The 12,473-nt window shown below is 45.8% G+C and overlaps 1 protein-coding gene across 1 annotated transcript in view; it reads right to left on the bottom strand.

Annotated features, from left to right (window-relative positions):
- LOC119962015 (MLX interacting protein) overlaps positions 1 to 12,473 on the bottom strand; it is a 160,690-nt gene that overhangs the window by 86,796 nt on the left and 61,421 nt on the right. The window contains exon 2 of the mRNA XM_038789767.1: positions 7,575 to 7,681. Coding sequence (XP_038645695.1) covers positions 7,575 to 7,681 — 107 coding nt within the window. The remainder of the gene's footprint in view (positions 1 to 7,574; positions 7,682 to 12,473) is intronic.

The following is a 12,473-nucleotide window of genomic DNA, read 5'->3' as shown; positions in this document are numbered from 1 at the left end:
AGTCTGTTCGTGCGTGTTCTCAGACTTCTGTATCTCCTGCCCGCTGGAAGAAGTTGGAAAAGTGAGTAAGCCGGGTGGGAGGGATCCTTGATTATGCTTCCCGCTTTCCCCCGGCAGCGGGAGGTGTAGATGGAGTCCATGGATGGGAGGCAGGTTCATGTGATGGACTGGGCGGTATTCACGACTCTCTGAAGTTCCTTGCGGTCCTGGGCCGAGCAGTTGCCATACCAGGCTGTGATGCAGCCCGATAGGATGCTTTCTATAGTGCATCTGTAAAAGTTGGTATGGGTTAATGTGGACATGCCGAATTTCCTTAGTTTCCTGAGGAAGTATAGGCGCTGTTGTGCTTTCTTGGTGATAGCGTCGACGTGAGTGGACCAGGACAGATTTTTGGTGATGTGCACCCCAAGGAATTTGAAACTGCTAACCATCTCCACCTCGGCCCCATTGATGCTGACAGGGGTGTGTACAGTACTTTGCTTCCTGAAGTCGATGACCAGCTCTTTAGTTTTGCTGGCATTGAGGGAGAGATTGTTGTCGTTACACCACTCCACTAGGTTCTCTGTCTCCCTCCTGTATTCGGACTCGTCGTTATTCGAGATCCGGCCCACTATGGTCGTATCGTCAGCAAACTTGTAGATGGAGTTGGAACCAAGTTTTGCCACACAGTCGTGTGTGTACAGGGAGTAGAGTAGGGGGCTAAGTACGCAGCCTTGCGGGGCACCGATATTGAGGACTATTGTGGATGAGGTGTTGGTGTTCATTCTTACTGATTGCGGTCTGTTGGTCAGAAAGTCAAGGATCCAGTTGCAGAGTGAGGAGCCAAGTCCTAGGTTTTGGAGCTTTGATATGAGCTTGGCTGGGATTATGGTGTTGAAGGCGGAGCTGTAGTCAATGAATAGGAATCTGATGTAGGAGTCCTTGTTTTCGAGATGCTCTAGGGATGAGTGTAGGGCCAGGGAAATGGCATCTGATGTGGACCGGTTGCGACGGTATGCGAATTGAAGTGGGTCAAGGCGTTCCGGGAGTATGGAGGTGATGCGCTTCATGATCAGCCTCTCGAAGCACTTCATTACAACTGACGTCAGGGCCACCGGGCGGTAGTCATTGAGGCATGTTGCCTGGTTCTTCTTTGGTACCGGTATGATGGTGGTCTTCTTGAAGCAGGTGGGGACCTCGGAGTGGAGTAGGGATAGGTTAAAGATGTCTGTGAATACCTCTGCCAGCTGGTACGCGCAGGCTCTGAGTGCACAACCAGGGATCCCGTCCGGGCCCGTCGCCTTCCATGGGTTCACTTTCAGGAAGGCCGATCTGACTTGGAAAGGAGACACCGGACTCCTCGGCACCCAGTGGATCTTAGGAACCAGCTTTGGAGGGAATGATTCGATTAACTGGGAACCAATGGTTGGGCAGGAACAAATATCCTGCCTGACAATGGTCAGTGATTGGCTCCGATGTGATACTTTCTGAAAGAACGTAGCAGAAGTGTTTAGACCTTGAAAGTGAAAGGAACGCTCAGTCTCTCCTTGCTTAAGTCAAGGACCTATTCAACTGTTCTCAAAGGAGTGTCTGGCACATCCTTTGCTGTAAATTTGAAATGATGCCGAGTACACAGAGAAAGTAGATAACCGTATCGGGAGAAACCAACACAAGCCTAGAAGGAAATAGTACCAAAACATAAGTCTGAACATCAGACAGACATTGGTTGGAAGTCATCTCCGTGCAAAGATCCTTATCCTTTTATTTTCATTTATATTTTCTTTACCTTTCCTGCGTGTGTGTATGTGTGTGTATGTGTGTGTGTGTGTGTGTGTGGCACAAATTAGGAAGGGGATTTGGAAAGAGGTAGGAGAAAGTCAGTTACATTTTCTGTCCGTTTACTATTAATACTGTATATAATAAAAGGTTACTTTATGTTACAAAACTGGTGACTGTAGTTTACTGGGCTCAACCAGTATTTTAAATAAAATCTAAATTCACCTCTGTTGAGACACCAGGTCAAGAGGGGCTGGAATTGACTACAGGTGTCGTGACACTATCATTCTGTCCCTTTGCTGTTATTCACCCTATGGATCCAGCTTGTAAGCATATACTTGTCAATTTTCTTGTCTCTCCAGCTTTAAACAAAGGTTCTACTTGTAGCTACTTGCAGCTGGAGCTTGTTAATTGGATTAGGCCAGTTTTCAGAGGCTAGAGTCACAGGATAAAGGTGAGCCAGCTATAGTGCAGATATTGTTTGCACTGAGTGCTGAATTTGGATGCATTTGAGTGCTATAGTGAGAGTTTGGTGGCTGAGGGAGTTAGGTGAGGAGGGTGTATGGTGCTCCTTTCATTTCATTTCCTCAAAGAGCGTGAAGGGAGACGGGAGTTTACAGAGAGTGTAGGTGACTGGGAACAGAGTCGGAGGGCAGAGATCCAGTTGGTCCATAGGGCAGCCAAATTATGTAAAGTAAGAGAGGATGGAGGCTAGGGCAGTTGCATGCTCCTCCTGTAGGATGTGGGTGGTGAGGGTTGCCACCGGTGTCCCCACTGACTATACCTGCGGGAAGTGCACCCAACTCCAGCTCCTCAGAGACCACGTTAGGGAACTGGAGCTGGATGAACTTTGGATCATCCGGGAGGCAGAGGGGGCAATACAGAAGAGTTACAGGGAAGTGGCCACACCCAAGGTACAGGACAAGAGTTGCTGAGTTACAGTCAGAGGAAAGAAAATGAGAAAACAGGCAGACAGTGCAGGGATACCTCGTGGCCGTTCCCCTTCAAAACAAGTATACTATTTTGGAAGCTGTTTTGGGGGGGGGGGGGGGGGGGGGGGGGGGGGGGGGGGGGGGAAAGAGAGATGACCTACCGGGGGAAGGCCCTAGCGGCCAGGTCTCTGGCACGGAGTCTGGCTCTGTGGCTCAGAAGGGAAGGGGAGAGAATAGAAAAGCAATAGTGATAGAAGACTCAATGGTTAGGGGAATAGATAAGAGATTCTGTGGTTGCGAGCGAGACTCCCGGAAGGTATGTTGTCTCCAGGGTGCCAGGTCCTGGGATGTCTCGGATCGAGTCTACAGGATTCTTAATGGAGAGGGGGAGCAACCAGAAGTTGTGGTGCACATAGGCACCAACGACATAGCTAAGAAAAGGGATGAGAATCTAAAAAGTGATTTTAGGGAGTTAGGTTGGAAGCAGGACAAGCATAGTGATCTCAGGATTGCTATCGGTGTCACGTGCAAGTGAGGCAAGGAACAGAGAGCGAGTGCAGCTGAACACTTGGCTACAGGGCTGGTGCAGGAGGGAAGGCTTCAGATATGTGGATCATTGGGATATCCTCTGGGGAAGGTGGGACCTGAACATGGGACATCTTCTGGGGAAGGTGGGACCTGTACATGACTGAGGAATTGCACCTGAACTGGGGGGGCGCCAATATCCTGGGTCGGAGGTTTGCTAGAGCTCTTTGGGAGGGTTTAAACTAGTTTGGCAGGGGGATGGGAACCAGAGCTATGGATCAGAGAATAGGGTAGCTGTTGAGCAGGCAGAAATTGTATGCAGCAAGTCTGTGGGGAAGGATAGACAGTTGATAGGGCAAAGTTGCACTCTGTGGAATGGGTTAAAGTGTGTCTGTTTCAATGCAAGGAGTGTCAGGAATAAGGGAGATGAACTTAGAGCATGGATCAGTACTTGGAACGACGATGTTGTGGCTATTACGGAGACATGGATTTCACAGGGCCAGGAATAGTTGTTAGATGTTCCGGGGTTTAGATGTTTTCAGAAGAATAGGTAAAGAGGAGGGCGAGTGGCACGGTTAATTAGGGAGTGCACCACAGCTGCAGAAAAGGAGGCAGTTGGGAGGGTTTGTCTACTTAGTCAGTATGGGTGGAAGTCAGAAACAAGAAAGGAGCAGTCACTTTATTGGGAGTTTTCTATAGACCCCCCCAATAGCAGCAGATAGATAGAGGAACAGATTGGGCGGCAGATGTTGGAAAAGTGCAGAAGTAACAGAGTTGTTGTCATGGGTGACTTCAACTTCCTTAATATTGACTGGAACCTCTTTAGTGCAAATGGTTTTGATGGAGCAGATTTTGTCAGGTGTGTACAGGAAGGATTCCTGACTCAATATGTAGATTGACTAGGCTGTAGATTGTAGGCTGACTAGGGGGTAGGCCATATTGGACTTGGTGCTCAGCAATGAACCAGGCCAGGTTTCAGATGTCTCTGTGGGTGAGCATTTCGGTGACAGTGACCACAACCTTTACCATAGTCATGGAGAGGGATAGGAACACACATCATGGGAAGGTATTTAAATTGGGGGAGGGGAAATTATACTGCTATTAGACAGGAGCTGAGGAGCATAAAGCGAGAACAATTGTTCTTGGGGAAATGAACAACAGTAATGTAGGGATTGTTTAAGGAGCACTTGCTGCAAGTGCTGAATTGTTTTGTCCCACTGAGATGAGGAAGGAATGGTAAGGTGAAGGAGCCTTGGATGACAAGAGAAGTGGAACTTCTAGACAAGAGGAAGAAGGAAGCAAGGATCTGATTCGGCTCTAGAGGGTTACAAGGTAGCCAAGAAGGAGCTCAAAAATGGAGTGAGGAGAGCTAGAAGGGGGCATGAAAAAGCCCTGGTGGGAAGGATTAGAGAAAACCCCAAGGCGTTCTACACTTGTGTGAGAAATAAGAGGATGATCAGAGTGAGAGTAGGGCCGATCAGGGATAGTGGAGGGAACTTGTGCCTAGAGTCGGAGGGGTAGGGGAGGTCCTAAATTAATCTTTTGCTTCAGTATTCACTAGATAGAGGGACCTTGTTGCCCATGAGAACAATGTGAACCAGGTTAATGGACTCAAACAGGTTGATATTAAGAAGGAGGATGTGCTGGAAATGTTGAAAAGCATCAGGATAGAAAGGTCCCCTGGGCCTGACGGGATATACCCAAGTTTACTATGGGAAGTGAGGGAGGAGATTGCTACGCCGCTTGCGATGATCTTTGCGTCCTCACTCTCCACTGTAGTAGTACCGGATGATTGGAGGGAGGCGAATGTTGTTCCCCTTTTCAAGAAAGGGGATAAGGAAATCCCTGGGAATTACAGACCCATCAGTCTTACGTCTGTGGTGGGCAAAATATTGGAAAGGATTCCGAGAGATAGGATTTATGATTATTTAGAAAATCATAGTTTGATTAAAGGTAGTCAGCATGGCTTTGTGAGGGGCAGATCATGCCTCACAAGCCTCACTGAATTCTTTGAGGATGTGACGAGATACATTGATGAAGGTCGGGCAGTGGATGTGGTGTATATAGTTTTGAGTAAGGCACTTGATAAGGTTCCCCATGGTAGGCTCATTCAGAAAGTTAGCGGGCATGTGATACAGGGAAATTTGGCTGTCTGGATACAGAATTGGCTGGCCGAAAGAAGACAGCGAGTGGCAGTGGATGGAAAGTATTCCGCCTGAAGGTCGGTGACTAGTGGTGTCCCACAAGGATCTGTTCTGGTGCCTCTGCTCTTTGTGGTTTTTATAAATGACTTGGATGACGAAGTGGAAGGGTGGGTTAGTAAGTTTGCCAATGACAGGTTGGGGGAGTTGTAGATAGTGTTGAGGGTTGTTACAGGTTACAGCAGGACACTGACAGGATGCAGAGCTGGGCTGAGGTGGCAGATGGAGTTCAACCTTGATAAATGTGAAATGATTCATTTTGGAAGGTCGAATTTGAATGCTAAATACAGGGTTAAAGGCAGGATTCTTGGAAGTGTGGAGGAACAGAGGGATCTTGGAGTCCACGTACATAGATCCCTCAAAGTTACCACCCAGGTTGATAGGGTTGTTATTTTTTTTTTAAATTTAGATTACCCAATTATTTTTTCCAATCAAGGGGCAATTTAGCGTGGCCAATCCACCTACTCTGCACATTTTTGGGTTGTGGGGGCGAAACCCACGCAGACACGGGGAGAATGTGCAAACTCCACACGGACAGTGACCCAGAGCCGGGATCGAACCTGGGACCTCAGCGCCGTGAGACGGTTGCGCTAACCACTAGGCCACCGTGCTGCCCTGATAGGGTTGTTATGAAGACGTATGGTGTGTAGGCTATTAACAGGGGGATTGAGTTTAAGAGCCGCGAGGTTTTGCTGCAGCTTTATAAAACTCTAGTTAGACCACACTTGGAATATTGTGTCCAGTTCTGGTCGCTTCATTATAGGAAGGATGTGGATGCTTTGGAGAGGGTTTAGAGGAGATTTACCAGGATGCTGGACTGGAGGGCATGTCTTATGAAGAAAGGTTGAGGGAGCTAGGGCTTTTCTCACTGGAGCGAAGGAGGCAGAGAGGTGACTTGGTAGAGGTGTACAAGGTGATGAAAGGCATAGAGTGGATAGCCAGAGACTTTCCCCCAGGGTGGAAATGGCTGTCACGAGGGGACATAATTTTAAGGTGAATGGAGGACGGTATAGGGGAGATGTCAGAGGTAGGTTCTTTACACAGAGAGTGATGGGTGTGGAATGCACTGCCAGCAGATGTGGTGGAGTCAGAGTCATTGGGGACATTTAAGCGACTCTTAGACAGGCACATGGACAGCAGTAAATTGAAGGGGTGTAGGTTAGGTTGATCTTAGATTAGGATAAATGGGCACAACATCATGGGCGGAAGGGCCTGTACTGTGCTGCACTGTTCTATGTTCCACTTTGAAGTTAACTCTTCTATATCCGCATTGATTTTCTCTAGTCACATAGGAAAATACTTGCTTTTCTCACGGATATGCTAATTCACATCTCAAAATCTCTTCAGATAGCTGCCCCTCTCAACTCCCTGGTTTGATTTTGTTTCATCCCAATTTAATTTTTCAATCTTAATTTTCCATAATTCAGAATCCAATTCATAATCTTTATTATTGTCATAAGTAGGTTTACATTAACACTGCAATGAAGTTACTGTGAAAATCCCCTAATCGCCACACTCAAAGCTGACCAGCTTTGACAAAGGGTCATCTGGACTCGAAACTCTTTTCTCACCCTAGACCTGCTGAGATTTTCCAGCATTTTCTCTTTGCTTTCACTCTGAAGGATTCTCTATCTGCAGTAGAGATGATTCTACAAACAGGCTGGTGAAACATTTTAAACATCAGATTGTAATATTAAAAAATGTGATGGAAAGTGACTAATATTTGCCAGCTCTCTTTTTCTAACGTTACTTTTAAGAGTCAGCAAAACAGTAGAAGCACTTGAGGAGCACCATCCATCATTAAAAAAACGGGGGTTGTCATTTTATTTTTTTCAAAAGTTCCAATTAATCTGTTCTGGTTCATATCAAATGGTGAAAACTTGTTCAACACAAGAACATTTAATAGTCATCATCCTGGGGATAAAGATAAATTTCACTTCCGTTTCCCAGTCACCACATAAACTACCTGTTGGGGTACCTGACTGAACCTGTATTTAAGGAGATTGGAGAAATGAGAATGGGTGCACAGGGTAAGGTTGCACAACAATGAGGCAGTGAAATGAACTTATACAGGAAACATTTCAATTACTGTACTTCATCAAAAACTGTAAATGTATATTGTCAACTGAGGAAAAAAACACAAGGCAGAGATTTCACTCACACTGCATGTACCATGCCCTCCAGATAGCATTGTTCAGTCGAATCTTGTCTCTCCATAGAAGTTTTAATCCTTTGAAATTTTTCCATTTAGGAGAAACCAATTTTCCACTAGAAACAAATGCATCGGATTCAATATTTGACTGTTTCAACAAATTAAAGAGTTCCAAGGTTAGTAAGATTTGAAATATATTAATTTAAATGATTCGTATGTGAAACAGCAGTTATCTGTCAGCTAGAGACAAGTCAGAATGAAAATGTATACATTAATTTGCACTGTCAACTTGCTGATCTTGGATATTTATAAAAAATTACAGATTCCACCATGGAAGTGTGAAGTACAGCACTGAAGACATACACGAAAATCATGCTAATGTTGGAGAGGAGTGCACTTTTGAAAGCACACAAGATAACTGTAGGGAATTGATGAGTTATTTTATTGTACACAATGATGAATCGCATCTCCCAAAAACAGGTGCATTGGAGACTTGCCAGAGGTGACAATGAAAAGCAAAACAGGAACCAAACCTGCCCACTTCCAAATCTAAGAGGTGAGATGGGAGGCGGGTGACTAACCCATTTCTACGTGTCAATTCATAATTTAAATATTATAGGGAGGCTGCATCGCTTCATTTTAACAGTCATTTCATTTTTACCTACAGGACATAGAGTTTTCTGGGCCTCAGGAAATTCAGCAGCTTAAAGGAGGTGAACAGGGTTAAATCCATGTGGTAAATACCTTACAGCGCTATTTCTGGGCGAGGGGCAGTTGGGGTGCTTCATCAAGTCGACAATATACCTAATAAATCTCCTAAAACCACCAGCAGATCCAACCAAACCATCCACCAATATCAGGAACCCTCGCTTCCCATGCCCCTGCCAAATGATCTGTCTCATTCCCTCAGCACATCTACCTGCTCTTGCAGACTTCAGCCCTGTGAAGCAAGCTTCTTGTACAAAAGACATCCAGCTGCTCAATCAGGCTACCTGCAGGCAATGATCCCACAGAAAATAATTTAGAGCAGCCCTGCAGTTAAATTCTACAGGACTCTATTATGGTCAGATTGGTCAGGACTGCAGTACGTTGAAGTGTACATGGTTGAGGGTAGGATCAAGGAGGAACCCAAAATGTTGGTCACAAGTTTGAATAAAACGCTAACCAAATGTTCATGCTTTACTTTCTATCACAGTACCTCCAGAGATGCAAGATTCAGTATGTTGTTATTAGACTGTTAATTCTACACGTGATGGGAGGGTGTGGAAATATGACATTTGCATTTTCATCTGCACTGCCAGCTGTTTCACATTTTGTGACTCCAGCAATGAACTTTACATGTATGCTACAACTCTACACAAAATGCTTGTGGCAAAACTGCTCAGGGATTGGAGCTTGCTGCTTTGTTACTTCAATACAAATGGCTCCCAGCGATGGGGTTCATTTTTTGTGAAATGTTTTGAAGACAGTTTTTAAATTGAAGGAGTGACCAAATTATAATCCTGCAGTACTGACAGAACTTGAATAAGACATGCAATCTCCCAAGACCCAGAAATGCTGAGGGCCCAGTTTTCATGAGATTTGTGATATGACTCACATGCAAGTAGACACTATAAAAAGGTAGAGCGAGTCTTTATCCTGACTGATTTCAGCTATTGATCACAGCAAGAGGATGATAGCTCCAGTAGCAGTTTGATGGTATTTGTTAGACGAAGCTCTGTGTAATCTTAAGCAGGGCAGATCAACAAGTCCTAAGGGTACTCTGTATTGTTAATCATCCGTAAGCTTCTACTTTTAAGGTTAAGTGATCACAATACTTGAGATGGAGTCAATCCGGTCAGAAGTGAAATTAATGATGCAGTTGCTAATGGGATTATGAATTGGTTTAAGCAGTGAGAAACTGATGGCAAAAGGGCAGCACGGTGGCATAGTGGTTAGCACAATTGCTTCACAGCTCCAGGGTCCCAGGTTCGATTCCCAGCTTGGGTCACTGTCTGTGCGGAGTCTGCACGATCTCCCCGTGTGCGCGTGGGTTTCCTCCGGGTACTCCGGTTTCCTCCCACAGGCCAAAGATGTGCAGGTTTAGGTGGATTGGCCATGCGAAATTGCCCGTAGTGTCCAAAATTGCCCTTAGTGTTGGGTGGGGTTACTGGGTTATGGGGATAGGGTGGAGGTGTGGGCTTGGGTGGGGTGCTCTTTCCAAGAGCTGGTGCAGACTCGATGGGCCGAATGACCTCCTTCTGTACTGCAACTTCTATGTAAAAATGGCAGGTGCGTCTGTGGGGCAGTGAAAGATCCAGCTCTATGGGAGCCACTGCTACAATTAAAATAATTTGCAGGACAATATTTATTGAATAAAACATTTTCCACAAGGGCTGGGCGGCCTAACTGCTTGAAGTAGCAACGTGGCCAGACTCAACCTTCTGCAACACTAAGGACAGGCAGAATCTTAGTTCCTTGTGCCACTTAGTGTTTGCATGCTGAAGGTCAAGATGCCAGTCCTGTCGTTTGGTTCCCTGAGCAGACTGTCAAAGACATTGGGCATAATGCCTCATCGCCAGAGCTTTCAAACAAGCACCAAGAAATAGATTGACTGTGGTGAGAAAAGCGCACCTATCAGACCTCCCCAACACATCTGGATTTTCAACCCCTCTGCATGCTGCCCTAAAGGGAGCAACTATTATTAACCTCCTTCTAAAATGTGCCATTGGCAAGAAGGTTTGGAGAGAGATCCAGGATTTTTTGTTGATGTCCATCCCAAGCAGCTCTGTGCTCTACAGGCTCATGCGCAGCATCTTCCAAACCAACAACCACTACTATCTAGAAGGACAAGGGCAGCATCTGCCTGGGAAAACCACCACCTGCAAGTTTCCTTCCAAGTCAAAATTCTGGAACACACTCTCTAACAGCACTGTGGATGTACCTACACCACATAGACTGCAGCGGTTCAAGAAGGCAGCTCACCACCATCTTCTCAAGGATAATTAGGGATGGGCCTAGTCAGCCATACGCCCATATCTCGTGAATGAATTTTTTAAAAACCACTGAAAGACCTTGGCATACTGTTCCTTAAAAGTGGCAGGACATGTGGAAATGGTGGTAAAGAAAGCATATGGCATGTTTACTTTCATCGGACGGGATCTAGAGTATAAAAGCTCGAAAATTATATTACAGTTATATAGAACGTCGGTTAGGCCACATTTGGAATACTGTGTCCAATTCTGGACACCACACTACCAGAAGGATGTGGAGGCTTTGGAAAGAGTGCAGAAAGATGTTTACCAGAATGTTGCCTGGTAAAGAGGGTATTAGCAATGAGGAGAGATTGTACAAACTGGAGTTCTTCTCCCTGGGGAGACGGAAGCTGAGGGGTGACCTGATAGAAGTTTATAAAATCATGAGGGGTATAGATAGGGTGAACTGTTGGAGGCTTTTTCCCAGGGCGGAAGTGACAATTACAACGGGGCACAAGTTCAAGGTGAGGGGGGAAAGGTTCAGTCGAGATTTGCGGGGGAACTTCTTTTTTTTTTTAAACACAGAGGGTGGTGGTGGCCTGGAATGCACTGCCAAGTAAGGTGGTTGAGGCAGATACGTTAGCGACCTTTAAGTCTTATCTGGATAGGCACATGAACAGACGGGGTATAGAAAGGTATAGGCGGTTGGTCTAGATAGGACATGTGATCGGTGCAGGTTTGGAGGGCCGAAGGGCCTGTTCCTGTGCTGTACTGTTCTTTGTTCTTTATCCCTGGCAGAGGATACTGCATCCCTGGAGGGGATTAAGGCCAAGCGGGAGGAGGAGTTGGGGACGAAGTTGAAAGAAGGGGTCTGGTATGAAGCCCTGTGAAGGGTGAACACTACTTCATCATGTGCAAGACTCGGGCTTATACAGTTAAAGATGGTACACCTGGAGCTTTTAATAAGGTTAAGATGAGTTGGCTATTTGTGGGAGTGGAAGATAAGTGTGAATGTTCCGGTTGTGGCCTGAGCTTGAGATTTTGGGTTTGCTTCTTCAGCACGTCGGCGATTCAACAAATTGAATTGGAGCCCAGTCCCTTGGGGGCCATATTTGGGGTGTCAGACATGCTGGAGCTGCAGTAGAGGGTGGATGTATTAGCCTTCGTTTTGCTTATTGCTCTCGAGCGGGTTCTGTCGGATTGGTGATCAGCTTCTCCACCCAATGCCTCCGTGTGGCTGAGGATCTTATTTCCGCATCTTGAAAAAATTAAGTACACCATCAGGGGTGCAATTGAGGGATTCTACAAAAGATGGCAGCTGTTTATTTTATACTGTTGGGGGGTAGAGTTCGGGGGGGCGGGGGGGTGGGTGTTAACTTTCTTGGATTGTTTTCTTGTTTTGTACTTATCAAAAAAAATGTTCAAGAAATTTTGAGCATAGCTCAATTAGTCATTCTCCATTGTTCATTCCCCATACTAAAACCCCAGGATCCCACTGCTGTGTTCTTTCATTGATTTTGTTTCCCGACTGTTTGTTTCCATTCCCTAGTTTCTGACTTGGTATTTCTCTGCATTAAATGACACTAATTACCTTTTTGGCAATTTTTCCTACCCACTCCAGATTCCTGTTTACCTACATCCAAGAGTTCTAAATAGGTGGTTTCCGGGATAGTGGATACACTAGCTATGATTTTCCAAACATTTCCTAGGTTCTAGAATGGTCCCAGTGAATTGAAAGCTAGCAAAGGTAACTGGCATTCACGAAAGAAAGGATGGAGAGAGAGAATAAAGGGAACTACAGGCCAGGTGGCTGATTTCAGTCATCGGGAAAAAGCTGGAATCTATTATTAAGGAAGTCTTAAAAACGGACTTTAAGTGGGCGGCACGGCAGCGCAGTGGTTAGCACTGCTGCCTCACGATGCCGAGGACCGAGGTTTGATCCCAGCCCAGGTCA

The sequence above is a fragment of the Scyliorhinus canicula genome, chromosome 1 (genome assembly GCF_902713615.1).
Source record: "Scyliorhinus canicula chromosome 1, sScyCan1.1, whole genome shotgun sequence".
In the NCBI taxonomy this organism is placed as follows: Eukaryota; Metazoa; Chordata; class Chondrichthyes; order Carcharhiniformes; family Scyliorhinidae; genus Scyliorhinus; species Scyliorhinus canicula.
Note: the sequence above shows the minus strand (reverse complement) of the source record. Positions and strands in the feature narration are given on the sequence as shown.